The sequence below is a fragment of the Physella acuta genome, unplaced genomic scaffold (assembly GCF_028476545.2).
Source record: "Physella acuta isolate Inbredline_101_S28 unplaced genomic scaffold, ASM2847654v3 ptg000301l, whole genome shotgun sequence".
NCBI classification, from domain to species: Eukaryota; Metazoa; Mollusca; class Gastropoda; family Physidae; genus Physella; species Physella acuta.
Genome location: NW_026731820.1, coordinates 171,623 through 187,316, shown reverse-complemented (window position 1 = coordinate 187,316; position 15,694 = coordinate 171,623). Strand labels below are relative to the sequence as shown.

At 40.4% G+C, this 15,694-nt stretch overlaps 2 protein-coding genes across 4 annotated transcripts in view; one reads left to right on the top strand and one right to left on the bottom strand.

Annotated features, from left to right (window-relative positions):
* LOC131939914 (pre-mRNA-splicing factor ATP-dependent RNA helicase PRP16) overlaps positions 1-15,694 on the bottom strand; it is a 58,453-nt gene that overhangs the window by 11,147 nt on the left and 31,612 nt on the right. The gene's annotated exons all lie outside the window — the stretch shown is intronic.
* LOC131939916 (uncharacterized) lies at positions 2,282-10,497 on the top strand. Of its 2 annotated transcripts, XM_059298454.1 has the most exons (3): positions 2,282-2,494; positions 6,985-7,108; positions 9,037-10,497. In XM_059298454.1, exon 3 carries the CDS (start codon positions 9,042-9,044, stop codon positions 10,308-10,310), a length of 1,269 nt encoding a protein of 422 aa, XP_059154437.1. In that variant the 5' UTR covers positions 2,282-2,494; positions 6,985-7,108; positions 9,037-9,041; the 3' UTR covers positions 10,311-10,497. The 2 variants fall into 2 exon arrangements, with proteins under 2 accessions (XP_059154437.1, XP_059154438.1); XM_059298455.1 differs by lacking the exons at positions 2,282-2,494; positions 6,985-7,108 and adding an exon at positions 7,376-7,522.

Genomic DNA, 15,694 nt, shown 5'->3' with positions numbered 1-15,694 from the left:
GACGTTGAACAAAATGATCAAAAACTAGCTATACTTATCTAAGACCACCCTTCCACGCATCCATTACCTCCAGTTTAAACTGTCGAGAAGAGCGGAGAAAAGTCTCCGTGGACATATTGTAAGATAAGTAAACAGCCATATCTTACTAATGAAATACAGTAGGTCAAATACATGGTATTTGTCTTCCGATGGTGCCAATGTCACAACAATGAATAGCGTAACCTAGTTGTATGTACCATACACTGACCACATACATTTCACCTTAGATACAAGAGATAGAGTCTATGGCACACTTGGATGGGTCCCTCTTTCACTTCCACACATCACTGAACAAACCACATCTTAATATACCTCAACCCACAACCTCAACTTCAATCCCTAGAGTCCAGTCTTTGGACACAATACAGTCAGTCACCTCCCATCCTTAGAGTCCAGTCTTTGGACACAATACAGTGGGTCACCTCCCATCCCCAGTCTTTGGACACAATACAGTGGGTCACCTCCCATCCCTAGAGTCCAGTCTTTGGACACAATACAGTGGGTCACCTCCCATCCCTAGAGTCCAGTCTTTGGACACAATACAGTGGGTCACCTCCCATCCCCAGTCTTTGGACACAATACAGTGGGTCACCTCCCATCCCTAGAGTCCAGTCTTTGGACACAATACAGTGGGTCACCTCCCATCCCCAGTCTTTGGACACAATACAGTGGGTCACCTCCCATCCTTAGAGTCCAGTCTTTGGACACAATACAGTGGGTCACCTCCCATCCTTAGAGTCCAGTCTTTGGACACAATACAGCCAGTCACCTCCAATTAGGGCCACTCCTCTGTCAGATAATACCAAACTGAGCTGTGTGCTTAATGGTTCAATGGCAATCTGCTCGGCAATTATTATATTTTTTAATAATAATTATGTTTTATAAGCTTCGATTTAATTTAATATATTCCTCTGTCGTTACTGATGTATGGGCCAGAATTGTTTCAAACTTGGCACGTAGGTCAAGACCTGATAGCAATGGAATGTGACAAACTTTGGCTTAGTTAAATGTTTAATTTGTTTTTAATCAATCAAGTATAAATAGATGCAGAATATAATGCATATAACGTTGCGATATTATGCAATGAATACTGATTTTAAATTTTTAGCGATGCCGTGAAACAAGTTGTCGCAACAAAAAAAAAAGAGAAAAAAAAAAAACTGTACCATCCCTGGTTCCAAATAGTGCATGGGAGACTAAAAAAGGCAAAATATTTGGGATGGGGGTCGTCCATACATGACGTCACGCTTCGAGGGTTCGAACATTTGTGTCATTTTTCTGCTTTGAAAGTATTTTTTTTTATAATGAATGTCAGCAGTTATTTCTCTTTTTGGCTTACTTATTATATGCTTTCTGTATATTTTTATTGGTGTGAATTATAATAAAAACATATCAGTGTGCCTAACCTGACCAACGCCAATTAGATCTGGGAAATAGCAAACAAACATGACAACTAGGGAAGGAGGTTTAGGGGAAGGGGGTGGGGGGCTGACTGTTTGTGACACTGTGTGACGAGGGGATGTGGGAGGGGATGGGGATAAAAGTCGGCCATAAAAAAACATGACGTTGTTAATGGGCCAACCCTTATTGCTTATCTTTGTTACTACAATTTACCTGAATGCGATAGGGTCCTCCATAAACAACGTCATGCTTTTTTTAACGATTTCATCTCCAACATGCCCGCCCCCTCCCTGTTTCCATAATTAGAGTCACACATTGTCACAAAAAAAATCAGAGCCCCCCCCCCCTTTATTTAAATTAACGTCACATATCAGCTGGCAACACCCTACCCCTCCCTCTCAAAATTGCAATTTTTGTGTTTTGAAACATCGATTTTTTTTTAAATAAAATATTAATTAACATCGACCAAATTTTCAAAAACGTGTCTTTTAAAGCGTGAGATTAAAGGTAAAATTCAGTTGCTAACGGTACTTTTTAAATTGAGAAAGTGTGTCGCCACACTTTCTAAACCCCCCAACCTCCCCATCGTCACAATTTCCCTAACCCCCCCCCCCCCCCCCCCCCCCCACCCCCTAGGATTGTGACGTCGTTCATTGACAACATAATGTCTAATTTTCAGCAACAACAATTTTTTTTTAAATAATAAATACAGAGTTTTTCTCTCAATAGCTTATTTCGCAAAAATAAAACATTCGCTAATTCGCGTCGCCAAAATGCACATTTTCACTTACATAAAACCTTCCTGCACCGGTGCGAAAAAAAACACATAAATGACCGGGCCGACTTCCGGTGACAAGATCAACACAGCCATACAAGCAAACACGGCTGACATCGCCAGTGAGGCGCTAGGGGAAAATTTTGGAAAAAAAAACTTAGCAAAAAAAAAATATTGAACAAACAAAATAAAATCCCACGTGTCCACACACCCATATCCAGGGCGACTTATCCGTGGATGGTGGATAAAATATGTAACCAGATATAACATAAAATTCAGGTTTGTAAAACAAACACAAAATAGAGTTTTTATCTTGATCTAGAATCTAGACTAGAATCTACCTCCAATCAATATTCGATACATTATTTCGAAAAGTGTCAACCCTGAAAAAATCGGAAGTTACATCAACGATCGCAAATTTTGGGTGAATGACTTTTTTGATAGAATGCGCTAATACCGAGAAACTAGTTAGGTGAGCATTAAATCTAGACGACGAGAACTGGCGAGACTAGATAAGACTAGTCTTATGCTTAGTCCAAATCTCGCGATATTTGGGGGATGATAAAGGGTCGGCATAGTTGGATCGGTTAAGCTCATGGTTGCTGAACCGAAAAGTCTCTAGTTCGAACCCCCGGGCAGTTGAGGCTCGATAGCTGAGGACAGCAACTCATCTAGGAGAGAGGACTCCAAAATCAAACAACTGCTGCTTCGTAGTTTTTTTTCTTTGATGAACAAAGACCATGGAAGCTAATCAAAAAAGAAAAGCAGGCTGAAATCGGGTACAACCCTATACGACGCATAACAAACTGAAACGTACTACTTAATTGTGTTGGAGAGAAATAGGAGTCCCTTCAAACATTATAATAAAGAACATAGGAGAAGAAAAAGAAGGAGGTAACAAATATTCCCGGCTATTAGGAGGATTTCCCGACAGTGACCAAAGTTTCCTATTAAACTAAACACATCAGCTCTGGTTCTAACACCAAGATAAAAAATTCTTAACGGTATAACTGCGATTGCGGCAGGGAAAAAATATTGCCTCTGTGTTGCCCTAGTTGAGAGCTAGAAGGACAATGTGTCTATGTTCTAACTGCGGGCAGGTACCCAGAGGTGCCGTGTTCTACCAAAATAACCCGGAGATATTTTATTACAGTTCTGTTGTGACCAATGCTCGAACCCAAACCAGCGAGACTGCACGCTATATTCCCTCGTCACACACCCTCTTATGTGTAGAGCGTGGCCTAGCGGTACAGCGCTAGACTGCTAACACGAAAGCCCGGGTTCACGCCAGTAGAATGTCCCTGAGTCCACCCAGCTCTGATGGGTACCTAACTTACGTTAGGAAAAGGAAAAGCGGCTGGGCATTGTACTGACCACACTACCCCTTCTCATGCCGAGGTCACAGAAACTGGTGAACTCTACTTCACTTGTCTCATGGACCGTAAAGTTCAAAAAGGGAACTTTACGCTTTAATTACGCTCTTTCCATCTTTCCACCTCGTTCCGGACGTGCGCGTTCCCCCCCCCTCAGGTGAGTTTGTCCCAAAAATATAAACACAAACCCACCAGCATGTTCCGCTTGATTGATTAACCGGTATCCGCGCATCAATCCTGCGCACGGCCGTCATCAGATGGCCATGGAGGTGTCTGGATCACGTAACACTGCACGCGACATTAATAAAACTTAACATCATCATCCCACCACCAGTTCGTGGAGATAGAAAAAAAAACTAATTTAATCTCTCTTCACGTTACGGCTATCTATCAGCGAGCCCGCTAAGCACTTTAGTTAAAAAGGTCACTGTATTTACCTTTTATTAATGGTGACCATAGTTTTATCACCTAGAAGCAAAGGGCTATTGTTAAACAGCCTGCCATGTCTAGGCTCCATAAGGATTAGCCATTTGAATTCAATAAGAAATCATAGCATTCTACCGTAAGTAAGTACTTAATAATGAATCGGTATACAAATCGTTTGTTTTTTTACTGTTAGGCATGTTGTTTCACATAGCTGTTGAATAGTGTTAAATATTATCATTAATTGATCTTATCTATGTTGTTCCCTAAGAAAATGCCTTGAGTTTATATCTTGTGCTACAAAGAATACAAAATAGTTCGCTATGGAAAGGTCTATCTTGAGATATTCGACTTCTGAAACATGGGTAATTCTCCATGGAATAATTTACATTGAGTTAATTTTGTATTGAGATATTGTTTCTAGAAATAGTCTGGTAATAGTCAGTTATATCCTCCACGGTAGAGCAAAACCTCAGCATGGTCAGCATCTAATTAATCCAACCCTCCAGCCGTGGTACACAACTAAGACTAATTTTAACCTGATTTCATAGCACCCCCTGCCTCCACCCCTTCTTACACCGTCCAGAAAATAATACCTACACTCTACCCCTTGACGAATATCCGGGTCTGCACGCATGACTTCCTACCCCTCAGATTTCACCCGTCTCGGATAAAGTCCACCCCACCTTTCTCTTACACCCGTCTCGGATAAAATTCATCCCAAATACCCTTGGACGTGGCCGTGTGAAGCCGAAGTTGCCCGCTCGCTACACTAGTAGAGTCGGGTGACTCGTGGCTCGGGTGCAAACATTAAGTAGAGAACGTAACGAGGGATCGTGTGAAGATGTTTATCGTCTCTACAGCATAAGTCCGCATTACGTGGGGACTGTCACAACACCTTGGGCTTACACCATATATATGTTACTTTTGGATAGATAGCTTTTATATAGTTCAAATCCATGATGCAGCATTTTAATACAAAATCAGTCATGCTCATCATGTTGTTCTATTATATGTATATATACATACATGTATTTATATATAAATGTATTTATTTATATATATATATATATATATATATATATATATATATATATATATATATATATATATATATATATATATATATATATATATATATATATATATATAGATAGATATATATATATATGTGTGTGTGTGTGTGTGTATGTATGTGTTTACATATATACACACACACACACATATATATATATATATATATATATATATATATATATATATATATATATATATATATATATATACACACATAGTATACTGTCCTGATGTGTTTTTTTTAATGCTCGAACCAACAACGCTTTAAAGATTTGTTTTCCTATACATTTCTAATCAAACACTTTGTGAAATAGAACGGTTGTGTAATAATGGCGAGAGATAGACCACGCATTCTTAACCATGATGCCCAGTTAGATCTAGAACAAAACGGTATTTAAATCTCGAAAAAAAAAAGAAATATGAAACTTTAGGGCAGTATAGTTATAAGAAAGCTATATAAACATGCATACACACCACCCCCATATATATATATATATATATATATATATATATATATATATATATATATATAGGCCTATGTGTATAATTTTAGCAACAAGCAGGTTGTTATAGGTCAGTTAATGGAAGTAGACCACTGAATTAATTAATTCAAACAAAGTTAGGACATGATACCAAAGATAAAAAGTAACCGATTATATTAAACAACCCTATAGACTACATTAAACAACTGCATATATTAAACAACCACATATATTATATTGAATAACCGCATATATTAAACAACCGAATATATTAAACAACCGAGCTCCCATATCTCAAGTTGTATCAAGAAGCCTGAAGTGGGGCCGGCGAGTCAACAGATGCCAGAACATTCTGGAAGTTTTCCTACCATGTTTTACAGCGTCCTCGTTGAAACGTGTGGAAAAAAAGCTTGAGGCAGTGTGCAAAAAAAAAGATAAAGCTGATTTGTTATTGTTTTTTTTTTTAAGTCTTGGTTCGATCGTAAGAAATATTTGTGTAGATAGCACAGAAATGTGGACTAAGAATAATGTGAACAGAAGTGTGTAATAAAGATATTTATAGCGGGGATGTATCTAGTGGTGGCGGTGGCAGGGAGGGTGCTGAGGGGTTAGAGGCACCCCCGTCTCTATTAAGACTGCTGCCGTTACAGGTTGACTTACAGCTGTAGGCTCGTGGCACTATCAATGCTTATCAATGCTTCTGATTTGAATGTCATAAAATCATAAAACCACAATTTTATGTTCCCCCGTGTCCCCCACCACCCCATCCCCCCACCCTTCTCCGGCAAGACAAAAACTGGTGGAAATCACTTTCTGTTTTAAAGTTAGGTATATTAGGTAGATGGATACGGAATATTATTTATCAGAGGATATCTCTCAATATATATATATATATATATATATATATATATATATATATATATATATATATATATATATATATATATATATATATATATATATATATATATATATATTTATATATATATATATATATATATATATATATATATATATATATATATATATATATATATATATATATATATATATATATATATGACATTACTGCCGAATTTTTAAGCTGACTTATATTATCAGATCGTATATGAAATGTTTGGGACAGGGATATAATTAAACCAGGTTACAACGTTATGTCAGGTGTGCTGAGGACCCACGTACCCGACTTATCAAATATTTCGTTACGGTCGGGTTGGTGAGTTTTGCACCCGATTCTAAGGTGACCCGAACCTATAGCCAGCATCGAATACCTTGGGTTCCCCGCGTCGGGCATTAAGGTCACGCATGTTTAGATTTACCTGTCAAAAGGAATGTATATTAATATATAGGGTATATTGGTAATAAGTAGTAAATGTATGATGTGAAGTTAATCTATTATGTGTAATTGACACAGGGGAGAGTTAAAGAAGAAAAGGATGGCTACGCTTTAAACAAAATTAAAGAGCAACGCTAAATGAAACAAATGTATGCACCGATCTTATAGAGACAAGACTTAAGAGGCAGTCGTATTCATTTAGGTAAGTCGTTTGTAGCTTTATAGCAATCACTCTCTCCCTTTTTCCTCCCCCTAAAAACAAAGTCACTTATCAACACGTAAACACAATCATAAATGAAAGCGTCAAAGCTGATGTTCCAATAGACTTGATTGGGTTTACAAGACAGCGCCCCATGTGATCACAACACCACAATGGAACCGTGCGCAAAGTTTGCATGCAATAAAACAAAAATGTGGGTTAGTTTTGTGCAAAGGAGACAAACAAAAAAAATTTACATTATAAGTTCGTGTGAAGACGGTTTTTAAAAAAAATAAAATAAAATCTCGATGATAAGGTTACAGCTACCAGTATCGCTTACACTTTAGATTGTGTAAGAGCTGTGTGTAATTTATCTTTATTTAAGACATTGTTTTAACTTAGACGTGTAGTATTCAGGTAAGCATCTTTCAATGTTTTCAAGATAAAGCTTTTTTTAGAGGGATTAATGCATAATTCAAGACACAATGTGGGGGTGAATTAGAAAATAAGACGAAAGTTTTAAATTTATATGTTGATACTTTAAGCAAAGAAATTAGGTTAAACAACGCGAATAGTTTAATTAACTATTCACTAGATTTCACTTATGCACTCTTAAACACTCTAGCTGAGTATGTCGCAGAAACATTATGAGAATATGTCGTAGGAAACTGTATTAATATTTTTAAATATAAATGTTTAACTAAACATGTAAAAAGTTGTTTCGAAAATTAACTTTACAACAAAATAGCATTAGTCAATAGTTAACATGCAGAATAAAGGGGAAAGTTTGGCATAAGGAAACAGCGCCATTTTCTTAGAAGGTGTTTGTTTACTGGTGTGATTTTCATTAAAACATCTGTAGGTAACTATGATAAATCATCATCATCTTATCCCGTTCGTGCCCAAGACACCGGCATATGAAGGGATAGTGTGGTCGACACTATGCTCAGCCGCCTTTAATTTCCCTAATGACAGTCAGGTACCCATCAGAGCTGGGTGGACTCAGGGACATTCTGCTGACTTGAACCCGGTTTCGAACTCGAGACTTTTGAGTTAGCAGTCTAGCGCTCTACCGCTAGTTCACGCTGTCCCATAACTATGATAAGTGATACACTGTCCCATAACTATGATAAGTGATACACTGTCCCATAACTATGATAAGTGATACGGTTTAAATGTTACTTGTTCCACACGATCGTCATGTAGTACAAAAATAGCTGTAAAGTTGAAGTTTTTGGTTAAGTTTTACGATAAGACGAGATGTTGGAAGGTGGCAACTTGGGGTAACATACTTTTCCCGGAGAGTTTGAACTACAGATTCGCGCTTCGTTGCTTTTCTAGAGCGAGAGGTTTGAGGTTTACGAAGGTCACAACGACATAGTCAGTCCCTGGGCGTGGTAACGTCAGTCACGTAGACTTCTCTAAACCATGGGTGGGACTCTGAAATTATCACTTTACTATAATTATTTAAACGTTTTCTATAGATCCAGAATATTCCCTTCCCCCACCCCCGCCTTACAGTCACTAAAGGAGATGCCTATTAGTTTTCTCTCTACAAGATACTCCAGTCCACAATCACATACAGAACTGACGGCTACCTCCCACCACCGACCCACAATCACATATACAGAGCTGATTGTGTTCTCTCTACTAGACACCCCCACAATCACATATAGAGCTGACTAACTTTATACTTTATTTCCTCTCTCCCTCCCACCCCCGCCTCACAGTCATATACAGAGCTATTTGTGTCTAACAGATACCCCCACCCCCACAATCACATACAGAACTGACTGTTACCTCCCTCCCCCCCCCCCCCCCACCCCAACCCCACAATCTATCTCATAGCTGACTAACTATACTTCCTGTCTCCCTTTCCCTTCCCCCCCACAGTCATATACAGAGCTGACTATCTGTTTCCTCTCTACCAGATACCATGTGGCAGAAAAACCTATTTTGGGCGTGTCTCTTGCTGACCTGCGGACTCCAGGTGCTGACCGCAAACAACATCACCACTGTCATCACCAACAGCACAACAGCGGGACTCCCAACAAACAGCACATCGGCACTGCTGTCGAACGCGTCGCTCTCCTCCAACACAACAACCGTCGCCCCGCCATCCCTGAACACCACCACCAACAACAACACCAGCCGTACCGCGGCGGTACCGAAACCCTCGGCCGGCACCAACAAGACTGGCGCCGCTCCCTTAACCAGCAAGCTGGGAGACAACTGGAACGAAACCAAGCTCTCCGTGCGAGTGGAGACCAAGGACTTGGACTCGCTCGCCGTGATCTGGTCCCTAGGTTCCAACGATTCCCGCATCACCGGCTTCATCGTGTCGTACCTGACCCAGAACAAAGAACACTACGACTCGGATGTGCTGGACAGCACGGTGCGGGAGTTCGAGATCCAGTCCATCCGCAAAGATGAGAACTACGTCATCTGCGTTCACGTCATGGTCAACACAACCGACGTGAAGAAGGAATGCTCCGAGTGGAACCAGTCTTCTATGAAGATCGTCGTAGGAATCCTAGCCGGGGTGGTGTTTCTGCTGCCTTGTGTCGGGGTGTTGGTGTGGATCTTACGGAAAGATAGGTTGATGACGCGCTTCATGGCGCTGGAGTACGCCGAGCTGGACGAGGTGCTGGAAGTCAAGCCCAGGAGCGAGTCTCAGAGCAAGGAGAGCTGCGGCGCATGCGCGGACCACGCCGTGCCGTGTTGTAAAACGGCAACTAAACACGGGTTCGACAACCACTGGGAGAGTTTGGACACGATCGTCGAGACGAAGCAAGATTGCGTGGAGCATTCCAAGTCAACGAACATGGCTCTGTCGCCAAAGTTCCACATGATACCTCACCTCACCAACGCGGCGCTGCTGTCACCGAATTTCACCATCCCGCCTCAGGTCACCAGTCCAGCGTCACCCAAGCCTACAACGCCGCAGTTGGTCAGCGCCGAGCATCACTGCGTGGGGCAACACATCGTCACTCTGGACGTCGCGGGCCTCGCCAAGTCCAGCAGCTTCTGCCAGTCTCCGTCCTTGAACCATGACGTCAGCCTCGCCGGAAAAACATTCGCGTCCATTCAGGACATCCACACGCCCTCTAGCGGCGCAGTCGTGCCGCCGCAGTCGCCACGGGTCGTACCAGAGGCAGACGTCAGTCTAGCGGATGACGCGGCTTTTGAAAACGTTCGCTTGTAGCTGGTACTTACCAGTACCGCCGGATGTGTAGGTGCAGATTACTGACACCGTGTACTTTTAAAACGTATCCTATAGTTTTTAATACCACATAATGCTCAATTTACGCCATCTTGAAATGTTATGAACAAATAAAAACGGAAGTGATTTGTTGAAGTCACAAATGAACAAATAAAAAGCTTTAATTTCAGAATGTGTTATGTCTATAAATAGACTAAAGCGTTTCGTACGTTACACAATAGATAACATGTTAAAAAAAGACTTTGAAAGCAAAAGCTCGTTCAGTGGTTGTTTTTTTTTTTTTTACAATTTGTGTTCATAGCCACCATTTTTTAAATACGATAACATTACCATAAAATTATCGTAACATTAGATTAACATTAACCTAACATTATCCTAACATTACCCTAACATTGCCACGGCAGTACCACGGCAGTACCATAACATTACCCTAATATTGCCATAACAAACCACCAGCATTATTACGGATAGCTGACCAGACCCCTATATACAGCTAATCTCTGTCAGATGTATGCTGGCATTGTGTGTGTGTGTGTGTTTGATCTCCTTCTTGGGTTGGAAGGTACCAAGATTTTGGGGTTTATAAACAGAGACGCAGTTACCAAATGGTACATAAGCGATTCTGTTAGTTTGTTCAAATAGCGGAGCAGAAGAGAAAGTGTCCGATTTATAAAGTGAGACAAAGGGACTCCAATGTGACGTAATACATGTAAAGTGATCTTTTCGGGTCTGATGGGCAACAGAGTGGGTTATGTAGCACAAGTGATAATTCAAGGCTCGAATTCAGTGATAAACAACCCACTTTTCGGCTGAAATATTCACATCAAAGTAAAATTGCATTTCTACTTTTATTTATTTATCTTATTTTTATTCTATTACTTTTTTTTTGGGGGGGGGGGGGCTTATATTTTGAGTGGTTGAGCGCTAGACCGCCAGACGACCTACCCGAAAGTCTTTAGTTCGATTCCCACCAGCTCGATAAAAATGTCCTCGAGTTAGCTCAGCTCTTGTAGTTATCTGACTATAGTCGCGGCAAATAAAAAAAAAGGAGCTTCGTATAGAGCTAACCACACAATGCCACTGTATGCTAAGGTCACTGTATAAGGTCACTGTATGCTAAGGTCACTGACACAAGCGGTCTGTGATACGGCAGGTGCTATATTTTGTTAACTGTTAAAATCAAACAACTTAAAAACTAGTCTTGAATTATCTCCCTTGCTTCGTTATCTGTTTGATTACCACCATGCCCAATGCATCAACAGAAGCTTGGCGGTAGTTGGATAACTCTGCTTCGTCAGCTAAAAATAAAAAAATATTACACAAGAGTTCCCTGCCCTTGCGACCTATTTTTGTGTTCACATGCTAACGCCGCTTGCTGTGAAAAAAAAATTAACAGCTGTGCAAAAATCAGCAGGGGCAAGAGGGAGACCACTCGCAGTGACTGAAAGGTATTTTTTTTTCAACTTCGCTATATATGTGATAAGTTCTAGGTCAAGTAAATGTTGATACTCCTTACGGCTGATAAACTTTCTGATATTTAACAGTGGATACCTGCTGATTTAGGTAAGATATGCTATGTATTTTTTTTTACAATGCGTACGGGATATGGAGCATGCTAAAACAGGGTTACTAGTGATAGAATAAAACTAGACTGCTATGAGAGTAGGATCAGTATGTGTCAGCTAAAAGTATAGAAGGATAGACTAGAATCGTTTCTAACTAGACTACGAACAGTAATGTTCGTTTTACGGACCTAGAGCTTCATAGCGCAGGTGAAACATAGTTCAACTGTTTATTTACTTCAGCATGTGAAGGAGCAATGTGGTCAGAATTATGCCTAGTCGTATATACTTTCCCCAACGTGAGTCAGGTACCCATTAAAGCTGGATGAACTCAGGGAAGTTCCTCAGAAACTCGAGTCCTCGATCCGAACTTTTGGGTTAGCAGTCTAGTGCTCTATCATCCGACCACGCCGTCCCATCACTACTCCTACTATAAGTAACATGCACTAAATCTTGACCGCTAATATTAAGTAAAGATCCCTTGCGAACCTAAAGGTAAACGGGGCAGGTGAAGTAGAGTTACATCTGTTTATATGACCTCGGCATATGAATGGATAGTGCTGTTAGCACTTTGCCCAGCCACCTTTACTTTCCCCAATGAGAGTCAGGTACCACTTAGAGCTGGGTGGACTCAAGGGACGTTCTAAAATTAAGCCAGACTAAAACTATGCCCATAAGCATATAAAGCAGACTAACTTACACTGCTCATAGTAGGATAAGCTAAAATTAGCTTTTGAATAGTAGGCTAGACTAAAACAAGACAACTAATCGTGGGAAAGATTAAATGGTTTTAAATACTAAACTAGACAAAAACTACAATACTAAGTTGGTAGACCAATAAGACTGGAAAACTAGCAGATTAGATGATATTGACTTCTACAGGCTAGACTAGACCATCACACATCACACCATCACACACCACAGCACACCAGCACACACCACTACACACACCATGACACACCACACCAACACACATCACACCATCACAAACCGCACCATCATAAACCACACCATCACAAACCACACCATCACAAACCACACCATCACACACCACACCAAGACACATCACACCATCACAACCCACACCATCACAAACCACACCATCACAAACCACACCATCACAAACCACTCCATCACAAACCACACCATCACAAACCACACCATCACAAACCACTCCATCACAAACCACACCATCACAAACCACACCATCACAAACCACACCATCACAAACCACACCATCACAAACCACTCCATCACAAACCACACCATCACAAACCACACCATCACAAACCACACCATCACAAACCACACCATCACAAACCACACCCATCACACACCACACCCATCACACACCACAGTACCACACAATCACACACCAAACTAACTAGACTAGACTGGCACCAGTGGCACCACACACCACTCCAACACACACCACACCATCATATACCACACCATCATACACCACACCATACCCGATACGTCAACAGTACATCTTCACGTATCACCGAATCCACACGACATGCATGAATGATTGTGGTCAAAAGAAAAAAGCGAAAAAAAATGTACCCTCTGGAAATTCGTTTCTCTACACCACACAAGGTGAAGGTCAGTCAGGCATCTAGAACACAACGAATTCCTCCCTCCCCACCCGCCCCCACCCGCCCAAAAATTGTAAGCTAATAAAATATACACATCATTTCAAGGTATAGCTGAAGTATATTATGGAAGGAGGGGAGTTAACCTATCAATGTATACAAACAGGTAGAAGTTTAAAAAATACAACCAGAAAACACCCAAGATAGAAAAATTAATCATTACTTTAATTCATTATGGCTATTTTTTAATTAAACCGCCTTACAAAATGGGAGCGTTAATTAATAACCATCGTTTTAGTGGGACGGCGTGGTAGAGCGCTAGACTGCTAACCCAAAAGTCTCGTGTTCGGATCCCTGGTTCACCTCCCTGAGTCCACCCAGCACTATCCCCAGCGAGTGGACATAGCGCTGACCACACTATCCCCTTGAGGTCATTGAAACAGGTGAACTCTACTTCCTCTGCCCCGTGTATCTTATGCACGAACGGGAAAAGGTGATGAACCATTTATTTAACATCTGAAAACACCAAACTCCCGAACCCTGGTTAACGGTGAACTCTAGATAAAAGTTTAGAGCCCTTGGTTATGTGCACCGATACCTTATCACTATCAATTGTGAACTTTGAACCTAGAACCTACAGTCACCTCTGCCGGCCCCAGTCTGTTTACCATATCATGCGATCACTCTTTTGTCAACACAACGGAACTGGTTACTTCCCTTTATCTCCTAATTTCCAACCACAAATGACGTCACGCTTTTAGTTGACTTGTCAACATGACGAAATTTTATGTCATTTGTACAGGAAATGGTAGAGATAAAGTTCAGAAATTAAACTTAGGACTTGCTTCCACAAGTGTTTGATCAACCTTAATTATCTTTTATTTCAGTTAATGATTAATGTTATCTTTAGCTGTATATTTGGTTATAGTTATTATAGCTATGGTTGCGGTTATAGCTAAAGTTGGTATATCTTTAGCTGTAGATTGGTTATAGCTGCAGTTTTAGTTGTAATTTATAGCTGTAGTTGAGGTGAAAGCAGTAGTTGTGGTTATAGTTGCGAATCGTGATTTATAGCTATAGTTGTGGTTATAGCTAAAGTTGTTATTTATGTAGCTGTAGATTTGGTTATAGCTCCGGTTTTAGTAGTGATTTATAGCTGTTATTATAACCGAAGCTTTAGTATTGCTTATTTCTGCTAATTGTGATTTAGAGCTATAGTTGTGGCTATAGGTGAAGATGTTATTTATGTAGCTCTAGATGTGGTTATGGCTGCGGTTATAATTGCTATTATCGCTATAGCTGCTGTTATTGCTGGTGCGCTCGTTATAGCTGTACTTGCTGTTACTAGCTGCAGTTGTGTTTGTCTGGGCTAGAGTTAGGGTCGACATAACCTAGCTTTTTTTTTCTCCTAACCTCACGATTCCCAACTTCGTGATTTATTTTTTAACCAAAAAAAAAAGTAGCATTACATTTCAACGGGAGGAAATTTTTAAAATCTGAGTTATCTTCCTTTCGCAATGTTATCTTTCAATTATGCCGCCAATTATTAATTGTTCGGATCTGAAATCTACTGCGGTTAACTACTGCCTGCTTAACCTCATTAACCCTGTCAACACCTGCGAGAGACACACGGTAATTAATACAGTAATTACCACCTCATTTACATAAGGCTCTGCTACCTAGCTCTACACATAGAGGGAAATGTCTATTCAAGCTTGAGTACCAAAAACCGAAGGTCTAATCAAACTAGTACTTCTCATGACGGGAATCGCCTATATCGATCTTTTACCTTTAATAAGGTTCATGTTAGGGTTAAGGCTGGGATTTAGAGCATGGTTAGGATAGAGATCAAGAGGGCTATGGTTTAGAGGAGAGTTAGGATTAGGATCTGAAGGATGGTTAGCGCTAGGGTTGTTGTGGGATCAGAGGTTGGGTAAAAAGGATAGGGTTAGTTTAGGGGCTATAATAACGTTATCAGATTTTTACCAATTGAACGGATAGACACTAATAGACGTATCAGGTTAGTACACAGTAGTTGTATGACGGATTTAAACAGAAAACACTGTACTCTACACCGAAATCTATTGATGGGGAAACTAGATCCGACAGCGCTGATAAGAAAAAAATTCGCAGTTCTTACAATATATATTTTAAAATTATGATAAGTGTTTGCTTCCAATATGACAACAAACCACGTGACATTTAGTCA

Bases quoted from the DNA above. Each gene is read 5' to 3' on its own strand.
- LOC131939916 (XM_059298454.1), top strand. From the start codon at position 9,042: ATGTGGCAGAAAAACCTATTTTGGGCGTGTCTCTTGCTGACCTGCGGA.